Source organism: Bubalus kerabau, chromosome 3, assembly GCF_029407905.1.
Source record: "Bubalus kerabau isolate K-KA32 ecotype Philippines breed swamp buffalo chromosome 3, PCC_UOA_SB_1v2, whole genome shotgun sequence".
Lineage (NCBI taxonomy): Eukaryota > Metazoa > Chordata > Mammalia > Artiodactyla > Bovidae > Bubalus > Bubalus kerabau.
Genome location: NC_073626.1, coordinates 78,245,128 through 78,261,790, shown reverse-complemented (window position 1 = coordinate 78,261,790; position 16,663 = coordinate 78,245,128). Strand labels below are relative to the sequence as shown.

The window sequence follows — 16,663 nt, the reverse complement described above, 5'->3', positions numbered from 1 at the left end:
TATCCAGTATTAACTCCAGCTTGACAGTTTATTATGTAACATGAAGGCAATAAATTATCTATGGTACACTCAACTTCTACTAGTCTTCAGTTCTAGGGTTAAAACCTATTTTTCAGATATGCCTACACTTACATAACTGCTAAAGCTGACTAAGAAAATCTGATCACTTAGTAGATCCTGAGTCCCCTATCCCGAGGTCCTACTGGATGCCCATGGACAAAGCTTTTTCATCTGGATTTGTGTAAGACTTTACAAATTAAATACTGGGTTTTTTCAATCTATAAAAGAGATATAAAACATGTAAGCTTAATTATGCTGATAACCATGACAATAATGTCACAGGCATATTTCAAGAAAATGATACCCTCCAACACAAAATGGTATATACTGTTTAGGAAAATGCCCACTCACAATGAGTCAAAAAAAGGTTATAAGATTCCTGAACATGTACTTCAATTTATTTTACAAATTTAGGCAAATATCCACAAATTTCTAAAAATTTCTAACCACCTCTACGGAGTCCAGATTAAATCAATTTTTCTGTCCCTCACTTACTTCTCATTTCCCTCTGCCCCCTCCTCTATCATTCTTCCTTCCCCCTTTCCCTCTCACACTCTTCAACAGCCTTTACTCCCTTCGTTACCTCTCTCTCTCCATTTCTTCCCTTCCTTTCTCTTCCCTCCCCTTCTTGCTTTCCCTTTCCCTTCGCCCATTTCCCCCCACCTTTAGTCTGTCTTCACCTGTCTCGTCCTCCTCCTGTTTCTCATATCTGCCTATGTCTTGTTCTTGAAACTTATATACTGAGCAAACTATTGTTTAAATGAACTAAAAGAACACCACTGCTTCACATTAAAGTAACTGTCCTAAAAAGTATCATGAGGAATTACTGGAATAGTTACCCTGTAGCATTATATAAGTCTGAAAGCTGGTACAGGATGTCAATTTCTAGTGGGGTGACTTGTCCATAGCGTATGGCACTCTGGGCAAATTCCTCTGGAAGAAGAAGAAAATGCTTTAAAATCTTCAAAGACTCGTAACATATACAAACTTCTACCTTAACTATTATCTGAAAGCTAAAAGCATTTTAATATTATTTTAAAAATCTAAAACTGAATTTCAATATCTAAGTTCAGCTACATAGAAATAACTACAAAAATATGAAAACTGGCAAAAGATAAAATGTTAAGATGATGAAACAGTAAAAGCAGGTAAAGTAATTTCAGAGGTAAAACAATCGCTTTAGGTTCCTCTAACCTCATCTTGTTTATTTGCTTTGGTCTCCAGAGCTACAAGATGAAAGAACTGGCTCTTCTCCAGTCACTTAAAACATCCCACTACAATTCAGCAAAAGGAGTAGCCCTGCCCATCTTTCTGTGGCCACTCCTTCCTCATACAAAGAAGCCGTTGCCACTGACCTGTTTGACAGACTGGGCCACGGTTCTTTTTAAAACTGTCAAAGCCACTTTTCCACTCCTGACCTTGGCATCCCATTAAATCCAACTGGATTTTTGGAGACCATGATGGTCCAAGTGAAATATACACACTTTCTAGATGTGGCTTCACAGTAGTAAACCTAGATCAACCTCTCACCCTAGATAAAGAAAAGTGAAAATGCTGAGATTTGCATCAATATGTATTTTAAAAATCTTACCCTTTGTGACTTCAACATCTTTCCTTGTGCCAGCTAGAGTGCTATATATCTTACGAACAAGCTCCATGTTATTCAGTAAGGAGTTAAATGCATTGAAGTATGAGAAGCTAACCTGGTGTGAGATACTTCCTCCGGCTGCCTAGGAAATGACAACACAGAAAGTTAAACAAACAAAAACAAAAGCACATTTATGGACACTGAACTTTCTCAAAGAAGAACCAAAGGAGTCTTCATTACTAAAATGATAAACAACCAGTCCATAAACACAAGGACGGTATCATGCTGAAACGCTCAGTGCATTTCAAGCCCTCAGGAAAGTCTATGTAATTTAGAAGTTAAGGAAGAAAGCAACATCTGGAAGTTGGACTTCATGGTTCATCTACCTATAAGGTCAAAAACAACAAATATAATTATCACAGATCAAAACCAATGATTATTTAAACAGGATTTTCAAGACCTTCAACTATGAAACTCCTGCTATTTCTGGATAATCCAAACCTCAACAGACAATAATAAGAAACATTTTTTAAACTTGTTTTTTTTTCTCCACACCCATATACAAAAACCAGTGGTAACTTTAAATTTTAAGACTATTTCATTTTATCAACTTTACTAATCTTTTCTTTTTTAAGCTTCTTGTTATAATTAACATATAGAATGGTCTGTGCTGAGCTCTAAATCTCTGTGACAAAATGTAAAACTACCAAAAAACTCCAAAAAGATGTAGAGAAAATCTAGGGAGGATTTACTTGCTATAAATATGTCTTTAGTGGAATAGCACTAAAGAGGCTCTCTCATGCCTGGGGAAGAAGGGGGACAATACAGCCTACCCTACTCTGCAGGGTAGGGGTAACTTCTCCCTCTATCCAACAGTTGGACAAAAACTCAAAAGAGAATATTTTTCGTAGCTTGCAAACATTTAATTTCTAAGCCAAAAGTCAGAGGAATCCAGATGATTAAAAACATTCTCTATTAAAAACTCAAATACTCATGGAAATGACAGTGTGACACCCTTAATCATAAAGATCTATATTAAGGACAGTATAGGTAATGATGGGCATATGTTCCCACCCCCATCCCTCACACACAAGCCTTAGCCCAAATATATGTGATACTTGTATTAGCCTGAATTTGGATACCAGTGACCCAAAAAGCCAGATTCAAATTATTTAACACATGCCTCCAGAAACTGAGATGGCATTTGGTAAACAGGCTATAAAGGTCTATCTAACCCAACTGGAAAAGATTAAACAGGTTCCCTCACCCCAAGGGACTGAGCCCTACTCTCTAGGATTTTCTTTTCTTCTCTCCTCCCTCTCTCCCTTACTTTCTTTTCTTCCTTCTTTCATTTTTTTGGCTAGGGTATGAGGTGAGGGTAGGGGAGTGGGAGATGAGTGTCAAGGAGGTGAAATGTATAGGAGAAAGTGACATGCTCCATGTTCAAATTCACTGAAGAAAAAGAACAGAAGTTGATCTTTCTACCCTGGTCTAAATCAGGGATAATGATCTTCAGCTGAGACAACAAAAGCGCTCATTGGCTTCCCTCCATTTAAAACAAGCAGCAATCCAAAACTTACACATAAGTACAATACAGGAACAAGAAAACTGGTAAGCGAGGACAGTTTCACCATTCTTTGTGAGGAAGTGGATGACATCAGTTTGCTATTGGCCCAGATGCTTATTTTACAGAGTTTAACAGTTTAAAGAACAAAAAACTGTCTGGTCCATGCAGACTGAGTGCACAGGTGAAGGGGCAGAGAGAGGAGTGAGCCACAGAGGCTGACGCCCACATATTTCCTCCATACCTTCTGCCACAGCCATGGTTATTAAAACAGTGTGGAGGCCAGTGATGATCCCTCTAGCAAACAGCACCCTGCAGGCAACAAAGGAAGGAGCCATCCTTATAGCAAGGCTTTGGGAGCCTGGTGGGATGGAAAGAGGCCAAAGGTGAAGGCAGTAGTGTCTGTGAGAAGTACTGCCCTCGGGAAAAGTAAGCACACACCCTTGTCTACATACTCCCGTTTTCTCTAGGTGGGCTCTGTAAATGGAAATAAACTATTTGGAAATATATGAGAGCAAGACTGTGGTGCTGATCTGGGGGAAAACTATTCACTATCATCCCGCCCCCCCACACATCTCCCTTACACACATCTGATTACCTCCTACCAACTAAGAGTCAAGTTACAACAGACGAGAGGGAGACATGCCGAGGGATGCAGTCCAGGACAATGGTTTCAAAGGTCTGAGGAAATAGAAAGTTGAAGTCATTGCTTTTTACTTACTGAGACTAAGTTCTCCTCCACGAAGGGAGTAAGCATGTGAGACCGGATGGTAACCATAATGTCACTGAAATCCAGACCAGAAATCAGGCCACTTTTGCTTTTGTCTTTGAGAGCAAAGGCTTGCCTTGCATGTTCCAATTGTAGTTCCTGGAGGGAGAAGTCAGAAACAGGGCCTTAGGCTGATGGAAGCATACCCCAAATGTGTGTTTTAGAAAAGCAGGGACATCCTTCCTCTACATGCATTTACTTTAAAAATGAATAATACACATCTTTGAATGTACAGCAAAACTCTTCATGTCTTTTCAAAAAGCACATTTTCCTGAAAATATACTTACTACATGTTATTCCTCAGGAAGAAAAGTGAGTCACAGAATGTCAATAAAAAGGGAGGGGGGGAGGAGAAAACCTTTGTTTACTTGAAAAGTTTTCATTACTGAAAATAGAGTATCTTTTCAGTGCTTTAAGTTTTTGCTTTTAAAATATATAGTAACTCTCCTGCTTGAAGAAGTTCTTGTCATCCCAGAGCACTTTCTAGATTACAGGTGGCTCTCCCTATCGGAGGGTTTCATGTCCTTAGATTCAACCAACCACAGCTCAAATTCTAATATGAAAGTTATGAATAGCAAACTACATAAGCACTGTTCATCTATCACTCTATGTGGCTTTGAGTGATACCCACAAACTGTAGAACAATCCAGAAGATCGTGGAACTTTTCAACTATTGGGCAGCCAAACTTTGTAGTAGGTGATAGCAATTAAAATTTTGAAAAAAATAAAAAAAGTGGGCTTCCCTGGTGGTCCAGTGGTTAACAATCCACCTGCCAAAATCAGGGTATACAGGTTTGATACCTGACCCAGGAAGATCCCACATGCTGTGGGGCAACTAAGCCCGTGCGCCATAACTGCTGAGCCCACGCCCCCTAGATACCATGCTCTCCAACACGAGAAGCCCCCACTCGTTGCAACTACAGAAAGCCCCTGCACAGCCAAAAATTAATTAAGTAATTAAATTTTTTAAATGCAAATAATACCCTAAGGACTATTTAAAAGTCAAAATTAGAGCATTTCTTTCCTAGGACATACGACACAATCCAAATAAATTTGTTATCACAACATCATAATAGTGCTATTAGATGCCATTTTCACACTATTTGCAACTCTGGAAATAATGAAAGTGAGTTGTTCAGCTGTGTCCAACTCTGTGACCCCATGGACTGTAGTGCTTCAGGTCCTGTGTCCATGGAATTCTCCAGGCAAGAATACTAGAGTGGGTTGCCAGTTCCTTTTCCTGGGTATCTTCCCTATGGATTTCAGTCTGAGCCAGCAGGGAATCCCTTGGAAACAATATTCCCATCTAAATATATAAATATTATTCACAGAAGATATATTAAACATTGCAATTAGCATTATCATTTATTTATAAAAGCCTACAAATCAATGTTGCTTTACCCTTTTCTGACATTTAAAATAGCTTTTGATAGAAGTTTCGCCCTTTTACTAATTATACTTTTCTGTATCTCAACAGTGGTTGAAAGACATTAAAATTGGTTTGACTTGAAATTCATTAAACTATACATTTGTTTTATATGTGTATAAAACATACATATAAATATGTCCATAGTTGTATGATATTTAACAATAAAACAAGTTTTTAAGTATTTTCTTAGCAGGTTGATAAGCTAGAAACAAGTTTATCAATTCTACTAACTCTTTCAATAATCTTAACTTTTAAAAAATTTAATAATATCATCACACTTATTTGGATTTTCTTGAAAAGACCAACAGAAGCAGAGAAACTAAAAATCAACTGGTAAAAATATATGAAAGATAGAGTACAAAATAAACAACCAGCATGGTTTAACAAAGACTTCCAGGTGGCGCTAGTGGTAAAAAAAACCCACCAGCCAATCCTGAAGACTCAAGAGATGCGGGTTCGACCCCTGGGTCAGGATGATCCCCTGAAGCAGGAAATGGCAACCCACTACAGTATTCTTGCCTGGAAAATTCCATGGACAGAGGAGCCAGGTGGGTTATAGTCCATGGAGCCGCAGTCGGGCACAACTGAGCGACTAAGCACACACATGATTTGACAAAGTAGTTTTCTTTTCCACCCCTCTACTTTTTAAATTCCAACTTATTAAAGTATAATTGACAAATAAAAGTGTAGTATATTTAAAATGCGTACAATGTTATGATTTGATATATGTATACACTGTGCAAGGACTCCCACCATTGAGTTAACTAACACACCCATCACTTTACATACTTTTTTTTTTGACGAGAACACTTAAGTTCTACTCTTGGAAAATTTCAATTATACAATACAGTATTTTCATCACCATGTTATACATTAGATCTTCAGATTTTATTCATCTTAAAATTTATGCCCTTTTTCCAGCCTCTTCCTATTTCTCCTACCCCCTCCAATCATAATCATTATTCTACTCTGTTTCTACATGTACAATGTTTTATTTTTTAAGTGATACCAGGAAGTATTTCGGAGAAGGCAACGGCACCCCACTCCAGTACTCTTGCCTGGAAAACCCCATAGACGGAGGAGCTTGGTAGGCTGCAGTCCATGGGGTCGCTAGGAGTCGGACACGACTGGGCGACTTCATTTTCACTTTTCACTTTCATGCACTGGAGAAGGAAATGGCAACCCACTCCAGTGTTCTTGCCTGGAGAATCCCAGGGACGGGGGAGCCTAGTGGGCTGCCGTCTCTGGGGTCGCGCAGAGTGGGACACGACTGAAGCGACTTAGCAGCAGCAGCAGCAGGAAGTATTTGTCTTTCTGTGTCTGGCTTATGTCACTTAGTAGAATTCCCTCCAAGTTCACCCATGCAGTTGCAAATGACAGGATCTCCTTTTCTGTTGTTGTCAAATAGTATTCCATTGCATAAATGTGGAATGAGATGTGTGTGTGTGTGTACACACACATGACACATTTTCTTTAACCATTCTTTTGTCAATGGACACTTGTTTCTATACCTTGGCTACTATGATAATGCTGCAATAAACAAGAATACAGATAGTCTCTTTGAAATGATGATTTTGTTTCCTTTGGATACATACTCAGAAGTAGGATTGCTGGATTACAGTAGCTCTTTTAACTCCTTGAGAAATTCCCGTATTGTTTTCCATGGTGTGTACACAGGTTCCCTTTCCTCCACATCCTTGACGATACTTGTCGTGTCTGGTCTTTTTACTAACAGACTACGCAGTAAGTGTGAGGTGATATTTCATTGTGGTTTTGATTCACATTTCCCTGATTAGCAATGCTGAGCAAGTTTTCATCTATCTGTTGGCGATCTGTATGTCTTCTTTGGAAAAATGTTTATTCTGGTCCCTTGTCCATTTTGTAATTGCATTTGAGGGTGTTTGCTTTGTTCTGCTACTAAGCTGAATGAGTTCCTTGTATTTTTTGGATATAAATCCTTTATCAGATATATAGTTTGAAAATATTTTCTCTCATTCCATAGCTTAACTTTTCATTTTGTTGGTTTTCTTTGCTGTGCAGCTTTTCAGTTTGATGTAGTCCTACATGTTTATTTTTCCTTTTGTTGCCTTTGCTTATGGTGTCAAATTCAAAAAAAATCATTGCCAAGATGGATGTCAAGGAGTTTACTCTCCATGTTTTCTTCCAGGGGTTTAAGTTTCAGGTCTTACATTCAAGTTTTTAATCCATTTTGAGTTAGCTTTTGTGTATGGTTTAAGATAGGAGTCCCGTTTCCCCAACACCATTTATTAAAGAGACTGATGTTGAAGTTGAAACTCCAATACTTTGGCCACCTGATGTGAAGAGCTGATTCATTTGAAAAGACCCTGATGCTGGGAAAGATTGAGGGCAGGAGAAGAAGGGGATGACAGAGGATGAGATGGTTGGATGGCATCACCGACTCGATGAACGTGGGTTTGGGTGGACTCCGGGAGTTGGAGGAGTTGGAGGGAGGCCTGGTGTGCTGCAGTTCATGGGGTCGCAAAGAGTCAGACATGACTGAGTGACTGAACTGAACTGAACCCTTTCTCCATATATGCATGGCTTTATTTCTGGGCTCTTTATTCTGCTCCATTGATCTATGGGTCTGTTTTATGACAATATCATACTGTTTTGAATGCTATACTTTCACAACATAGTTTGAATTCAGGAAGTGTCATCCCTGCAGTTTTGTTCTTTCTCAAGATAGATTTGGCAATTTGGGTTTTGTTTTTTTGTGTGTGTGGTTCCATACAAATTTGAGGATTGTTTTATTCCATTTCTGTGAAAAACACTGCTGGAATTTTGACAGGGATTGCACTGAATCCATAAATCATTTTGAGTATTATGGATATTTTAACAATATTAATTTCTCAATCCATGAACACAAAATCTTTTCATTTATGTCTTCAATTTGTTTCATCAACATCTTACAGTTTCCAGATCTTTCACTTAGTTAAATTTACTCTGGTTTCCTTCTTTTTCATTATTATTATGAAACAATCTTCTTAATTTACCTTTTCAATAGTTTGTTGCTAGTATACAGAAATGCTACTCAGTTTTGTACACTCATTTTATATCTGACAATTTTCCTGAAATTATTTTTAGTTCTAACAGTATATTCAGTTCAGTTTAGTCGCTCAGTCGTGTCCGACTCTTTGCGACCCCATGAATCGCAGCACCGTATTTTGTGTAAGCATAAAATCTTTAGGGTAGTCTACATATATTATGTCCTCTGCAAGCAAGGACAACTTTAATTTTTTCTTTCCAACTTGGATGCCTTTTATTTCTTTTCCTTGTCTAATTGCTCTGGTTAGGACTTCCATTCCCTTGTTTTTAATTTAAATTTTTTTAAAATTTATTCTTGGCTACACTGGGTCTTCACTGCCATGCACGGGCTTTCTCTAGTTGCAGGGAGTGGGGCTACCCTCTAGTTGTGTCTCTGGGCTTCTCATTGTGGTGCCTTCTCTTGTCATGGAGCACAGCTCTAGATAGAGCACGTTGGTTTCAGTAGTTGTGGGCTTAGTTGCCTGGTGGCATGTGGAATCTTCCTGAACCAAGAATCAAACCCATGTCCCTTGCACTGGTAGGCAGATTCTTTACCACTGGATCACCAGCAAAGTCCTTCCATTACCTTTTGAATAGCAGTGATAATAGTGGACATCCTTGACTTGTTCCTGATCTTAGAGGAAAAGCTTTCAGCTTTTAACTATTGAGTGTGACGTTAGCTGTAGACCTGTCATCTACAGCCTTTACTATGTCAGTATATTCCATCTACATCTGAGTTTTTATCATGAAAGGATCTTGAATTTTGTCAAATGCTTTTTCTGCATCCATACTGAAATGATCATGATTTTTAATCCTTCATTTTGTTAATATGGTCTATCATATTTAATGATTAGCATATGTTGAACCATCCTTACATCTCAGGAGTAAGCTCCACTTGATTATGATCGTTTTGGTCTACTACTGAATTCAGTTTGCTAATATTTTGTTGAGAATATGTCCATCTATCTTTATCAGGGATACTGATCTGTTCTTTTCTTTTCTTATAGTGCCCTTGTCTGGCTTTGGTATCAGGGTAATACTGATCTTGTACAATGAATTTGGAAGAAGTGCACTCTCCTCTGTTTTTTGGAAGAGTTTGAGAAGGATTGGTATTAATTCTTCTTAAAATGTTTGGCAGTATTCATCTGTGAAGCCAAAATCACTGCAGATTGTGACTGCAGCCATGGAATTAAGACGATTGCTCCTTGGAAGAAAAGCTATGACAAACCTAGACAGTATATTAAAAAGCAGAGACAACACTTTGCCAACAAAGGTACGTCTAGTCAAAGCTATGGTTCTTCCAGTAGGCATGTACTAATATGAGAGTTGGGCCATAAGGAAGGCTAAGTGCCAAAGAATGAATTATTTTCTCTAGTGGTGTTAGAGGAGACTCTTGAGGGTCCTTTGGACAGCAAGGTGATCAAACCAGTCAACCCTAAAGGAAATCAACCCTGAACATTCACTGGAAGGACTGATGCTAAAGCTGAAGCTCCAATATTTTGGCCACCTGATGTGAAGGGCCAACTCACTGGAAAAGACCATGATTCTGGGAAAGATTGAGGGCAGGGGGAGAAGGTAGCAACAGAGGATGAGATGGTTGGATGGCATCATCAACTCAATACACATGAATTTGAGCAAACTCTGGGAGATGGTGAAGGACAGAGAAGCCTGGTGTGTTGCAGTCCATGGGGTCACAAAGAGTCGAACACAACTGAGCAACTGAACAACAGTGAAGCCATCTGGTCCTGGACTTTTCTCTATTGAGAGGTTTTTATTTACTAATTCAATCTCCTTGTTAGTAACTGGTCTGTTTAGATTTTCCATTTCTTCATGAAATGGAGGTAGGTTGTATGTTTCTAGGAATTTATCCATTTCTTCTAGGTTATCTCATTTGTTGGTGTATAACTGTTTAGAGTAGTTCCTTATGATCTTTATCAGCTGTAATCAGTCTCCTCTTTCTGATTTTATTTGAGTCTTCTTTTTTTCTTAGTGTAGCTAAATGTTTGTCAATTTTACTTTTTTAAAAAACTAATTCTTGGTTTCATTGATCTTTCCTATTGTCTTTATAGTCTCTATTTCATTTATTTCTGCTTTGATCTTTGTTAATTCCTTCTGACTTAGAGCTTATTCTCTTTCTAGTTCCTTGAAGTACAAAGGTAGACTGAGTTTTGTTTTGTTTTTTTTTGTAATGTAGGTGTTTATCACTATTATCTTCCCTCTTAGAACTGCTTTTACTAAGCACCAAAGAATGAATGCTTTGGTATGCTGTGCTTCCATTTTCATTTGTCTCAAGATATTTTTTTACTTTCCTTTTGATTCCATCTATGAACCATTATTTAGGAGCATGTTGTTCAATCTCCAATTTGTAAATATTTTTCCTCTTCTACTTTAGTCTTTCTCCCTAACCCACTTTATATTTTTATCACCTCGGTTCCAACCACATCATCCTTCAAATGAAGCAGGCATTTTAAACCTCTATTTCAGCCTTAAATTATGGTTGAAAGCATTCCCCAAGGGAAGTATATTCCTGAGCAGCATCAGGAGCAGACACACATCTACTCCATCTTATATAGGCTTTCTCTTCCTCACTCCTGCTTATTTTCCTCCCGATTTATGCCTTTGTTATATCTTTGTCTTCTCCATGCATGCATCTTAACCTCTCAGAAATATCCAGTGGCAACTATGGGCATGATTAAGCCTTATTAATGACAGTACTGAAGAAAATGTGCACCTTTGTGTTAAAGACAAAGCAGAATCCTCATTGCAAGACTAATGTCAGAAGAATAGATTTTCTATTTTCTATCAGGTCAACAGTTGAAGGACTCTTTTGTATCTTTTAAAGATATATGTATTTGAAGTATCACATATGCAGCTATAGATTAAATGGAATTGGCTTCCAAATTCTCAAGTAGGGAACAGAGTGGAAAGTATAGGTAAAAAAATAAATAAATAACTGGTCAATATATAATTGTTGAAGCTGGTTGATGGGTACATGGGTTTTTTTTTTTTAATATAGACATCTTTCAAAATAAAAAGTTAAAAAAATTAAAATTAAGGCCTTCAAAAAGAAGCAACTAAAGGAAAAAAGTTCTGCACATAAGCTCTCCATTTATGTAGAATAATCAAAACATCTGGGTAGAATAGATAATGTGATCACCCTAATGAAAAAAAGAACTACTCCAGATTTATAAAAGATAAAATAAAGATATTCTAAAGAGATAAAAATATTCTAATAAATAAAAGAAAATAAATCTGCTTCTAGATTGAAAGGGCAGGAAAAGAAACTGAGGGAAAGGGTAAATAAAGGAAGTTATACTAAAGCTAAAGATCTTGTGTTCTTAGAAATGCATCTCATCTCATCTATCTATGAGATAAAAATAGCAGAGCTTCAGAAATACTGTGGCTTTGAATGAGACTGAATTCATACATTTAGCTCTTTTAAAACTCTATTCCTCACCAAAAATCACAGTAAAGAATGAAAAACAAAACAGAAGCTCAAAGACAAAGAACAAAAAAAGAAGACAGCAACTACATTTTTAAGTTTAGAGTGCAAAGAGGCAAATGATAACTGGCTTAGAAGGCCCAAGAAAACTAGAAAAGCAAAGAAAGCAATCCAACGTACATAACAGAATCTGCCAAAGACTCATGCATTGGCTGCACCAGTACCCCTAGAGTGATGGTGAAGGTGGCACTGAGAATAGGAAGCTTAGATGGAAGTTCGTTTATAAAGCAGTTAGTTGCCTGCCATACTCCACCAGAGCCAGGGCTCTGGCCCTTTCCCAACCCTGGCAGACAACAAGGTGAGTTTTAACAGAGGATCTCTGGACTAAGAGAGACAAGGCACAGATGAAAGGAGGAAAATAAACGAAAGCCCACTTCCACTGGAGGAGGAAAGGGCAACCCACTCCAGTATTCTCATCTGGATCGTGAACAGAGGAGTTTGGCAGGCTACAGTCCATAAGGCTGCAAAAAGTCGGACATGACTGAGCACACATACTACCTCCACACTGAATACTGAGACCTGTAACCCTCCTGTCTACTCAGCAACCAGAATATCAAAAGCCAGGTCTAATACTTCAATGAGAAGCCACATGATTATTCTGATTCCCCTGTCCAAAATAAAAGACCTGAACTAGAGGGTCCCCAATAAGACCACCCACCCAGAACTTTACAATAAGGTACATGAACCCAAAGCTCCCAATAAGCCTCAATCCCAATTTTAGTATGAGCAGAGGACCCAGAGTTATTAGACTTGGAAGAGCTACTAGCATGAAAAACAGATCCAAACAAAAAGAAATAAAGTAACTTGAAGGAAAAAGGCAGATTTCAAGAAGAAGAAAATTGAAAAACAAAACACCTGTCTATAATATTTTTGGAGAAGTGAGAGAAAATAGTACATTCATGAAAGAAGAACAGTATAGTATTTTGAAAGGAATATTAGGAAACCAAAGAGAACTCCTGAAAATTCGAAATATAATAAAAACAATAGAAGATTCAGGAGAGAAAAGAGAACTAAAGGATCTTACAGTTATTATATTTACTAGTTCAAGACAAGAAAAAAAATAGAAGAATATTTTCAAGAATTGAAGTACACAAGCTTTCAAATTAAAAGAGCCCCTGAATGTCCAACACAATGAATAAAAATAAACTCACATCAAGGTACATCATCATGAAATTTCAAAACACTGAAAATAAAAAAATCTTAAAGCCCTCTAGAGTGGGGGAAAAAAAATGTCAAAAGAGAACCAAAAATTAGAATGGTAATTAACTGCTCAGTGGCAACACTGGATGTTAGAAGAAAAAAAAAAAGGGATTTATCTTCAAATTAGGTGGAAAATAAATTCCTACTAAAATTCTATACCTGGCCAAACTAAATGTAATGATAGAGCAGAGGTTTTCAGATATAAAAAGTCTCACAAAAGAATTATTTTACTTTCCTTAGGAAAGCCTAGCAGTAAGTATTCTACCAAAAAGAGGGGAAAAATAGCAAATAAAGAGAGAAAATCCAGCAAATGGAAGGTTCAACATAACAGAAAGGCAAATGGACTCCCCTGCATGAAGGTGAAGGGAGATCACAAGCTGATAGCTATGTATTAAGTACAAAGTCGGGTATCAGAAAGTTCCAGAAAAGTGGTGCATGAGCTGTGGAAATCTGTCTGGTAGTTCTTTAAAAAGTTAAAATTATCATATGATCCAATAATCCCACACCTTAGAGATATACTCAAAAGATTCGAAAACAGGTATTCAAACAAATACATGTACACCAGTGTTCACAGCAGCACTGTTCGTAACAGCCGAAAGGCGAGAACCCAAGTAAGTGCCCATCATCAACTAATGAACAGATAGGCAAGATACGATATACCCACACAATGGAATATTATTCAGCCACAAAAAGAATGAAGTACTAAAATCCACTACACATAGGTAATCCTTGAAAACACTATGCTAAGATAGAGCCAGACACAAGAATTCACATTGTATAATTCCATTTATACGAAATATCCAGAATAAGTAACTCCATAGAGACAGAAAGTAAACTGGTGGCTTCACGAGCTGAGGAGAGGCGAGAATGGAGTGTGACTGCTTCTTCGGTACAGGGTTTTCTTCTGAGGTAATGAAAAGGTTTTGGAATTAGAGCTGGTGAATGTACTAAATGCCACTAAACTGTGCACTTTCACATGGCTAATCTAATGTTAAGTGAATTTTACCTCAAATTTTTTTTTTTCAAAATTTTTTTAAAAAAGAAAGTTCCTGGATTGCTCCAAGAGAACAAAACTGATCAAAAACACTTACTCTGTTTTAAACATATTAAAAATGAGAGCTGAATAACTGAGGCAGAGTCTGAGAATGAATTAGCATTAACACACAGAAAATGAACCAATAAAAATTAGAGTCTCTAAGAAAAGTGATCATTTTAGTCATGCACAGTGTTTACAAAATTGTGGTGATTCAAATGTGATAATCTAAGCAGAATCATGACATAATTATATGGAGGGTGGGGACAGAAAGTGTCTGAGAGGGAAAGGTGAAAGAGTTAGTTGCCAATCTTTAGTTGTTCAAATTAAATTTAAAAAATATCTAAGAGTGAAAAATTAAACGTTGAAGTATCAGCACTTCAAAACATTTAAATAATGTTTATTATTTAGAGCTATGAAAGTAAACACTGAAGGAAAGAAACAATTATAAGAATTTAAATAAGTTGCCTCTGGGAGTGGGAAATGAAAAATGAGGTTAAAATTCCACAGAGAATTGCCATTTCTTGGTAATAAACCTAATAAAAGTAAAAGAGAAGGAGACGGAATGTTATATATTTACACTGGTTATGAAAAACTAAGCTCACCTGAAGAAACTGTGTGAATTCTGTGTAGTTAAGGTGCTTCTTCCGATTATGCCCAAAATGTAGCCGGATAAATTCACAGTCCCAATTAAAAGGGATATGATGATGAATAGTAGTCTGTCCAAAAATTTCTTTGACATTTTCTTGAAAAGGAAAATAAAAATAAATAAATTATATCTGGAATAAGTAGTTTAGTCCACTGCAATGTTCCTACAGAAAGAAATTAAGAGAAATTTTAAAAGTCAATATTATCTGCTTCTAGTAAGATTAGCTGCAAAATTTTTTGTGCCCAGAAACCCATGCACGGGAACACAATTGATACAAAATATAATTTTACAGTTAAGATTGTGTACCATTACATATAAGGCCATGAGATTCTTAATTTCTCTTGATTTAATTTTAATTAGTTAGTGATTTATGTCTTGCACTATAAATGGCTGCTACTTTGCATTCCAGTATAAAATCAATAGTGTTTTCCCGGTTCCTCAAGGAGTCGAATTAAGCCCTTTATCAGAAGCATGAATACCTAAATTACGGTATAATGCAATATTTGTCATACTAAGTATGGCTTGATTGAGGCTTGATTATTACATTCACACTAGCCTGAATATATCTATTGAAGATAGGTATAAGAAATACTACCCAAAGCATATCATTAGCTCAGCAGCAAGCACCTTATTAAAAGCTTCTGATATTGTCAAAAATATGGTCTTGACACAAAGCTTCAAAATCCCCGTAAAAACCATGATTATTAGTCTCAGCTATTAAAATATTTTAAGATAAGTGAAATTAGTGATTCACTTTTAAATAAAGAAGGACTAAACACAGTATACTAACTTTTAGATAGGAACCAGTCACACCATGTAATATACAACCAAAACCCTCTGACAGCTTGTCTTCATGCACTGACAATGGCATTCACTTTCTTACAGAGTTCTACACTTACTAGAAAAGTCAATTCACAAATGACTGGTACTTTAACAAGCATAGACTGGATAGACTAATTTAGAAGCTCATGCCAAAAAAAAAAAAAAATCATTAACAAAGTTAAGAAAGCAGGAAGCCTCTTTTACTGATGTCTTAAGAACAAAATTATTTTCAAATTTAAGCCAATTATATTAGTGAAAGGGTTTTACTATCTATAGCTATCAATTATATTAAGAATTAGTAAATATAAGCTTAATGTTTTATAATCTCCAACTACACTATTTTATCTAATTTCTGAAAATTCTCTAAACAGATATAAATCTCACATTGTAAATGGTTTAATGGATTCCCTTTAGCTTTAACATACTTTTTTTGGATAAAAGCATTGCTATGGTGGGGAAGTAGGGGAAGTGTAAGAATCCTGAACTGGAAATCCTACCAGTCTGGACTCAACACGACAGCTCTGAATAGGTCACAGCGATCGGTCAGTTGGAAGGCGGCATTGGATGTCACTGGGGAGATGGGATTCTCATCTTTTCTTTCAAATGGAATGTAGCATCTATTTCTGGCCTAAATAGCAACAGTATTTCAGAGTTTTCAAATCATGTCAATTATTTTCATCTTCCATAAACACAAATCAAAGATATGAGCTTCAGTTTCTGAAAGCAAAGAATTAATGCAGTAGCAAGTTATGGGATTCTAAGCAACACAGAGGATTACCCTCAACTCTATGTGAGACTTCAACAAGTTGTAAAATATATTAAAGTTTACAAAATTATTAAAATAACAAGGATGGCAGAAAACTCTTTTGAGCTAAAAATATTAAGACAGTTTAGCAAAGATTTTTTTTTTTTTAGGATCCTCCTACCTGCTTCTCTTTCCAAATTAATTTGGTTTCTTATTTTAAGTATTAAACTAAAGGAATATGAAGAAATTGATGGAAA

The 16,663-nt window shown here is 36.8% G+C and overlaps 1 protein-coding gene across 3 annotated transcripts in view; it reads right to left on the bottom strand.

Annotated features, from left to right (window-relative positions):
• The window catches only part of SLC25A12 (solute carrier family 25 member 12), a 101,189-nt gene that overhangs the window by 41,664 nt on the left and 42,862 nt on the right, over positions 1–16,663 (bottom strand). For all 3 annotated transcript variants that reach the window (XM_055572232.1, XM_055572231.1, XM_055572233.1), the window contains 4 exons: positions 14,796–14,935; positions 3,934–4,080; positions 1,652–1,790; positions 900–993 (listed from right to left, as the gene is read on the bottom strand). In XM_055572232.1, coding sequence (XP_055428207.1) covers positions 900–993; positions 1,652–1,790; positions 3,934–4,080; positions 14,796–14,935 — 520 coding nt within the window. The remainder of the gene's footprint in view (positions 1–899; positions 994–1,651; positions 1,791–3,933; positions 4,081–14,795; positions 14,936–16,663) is intronic.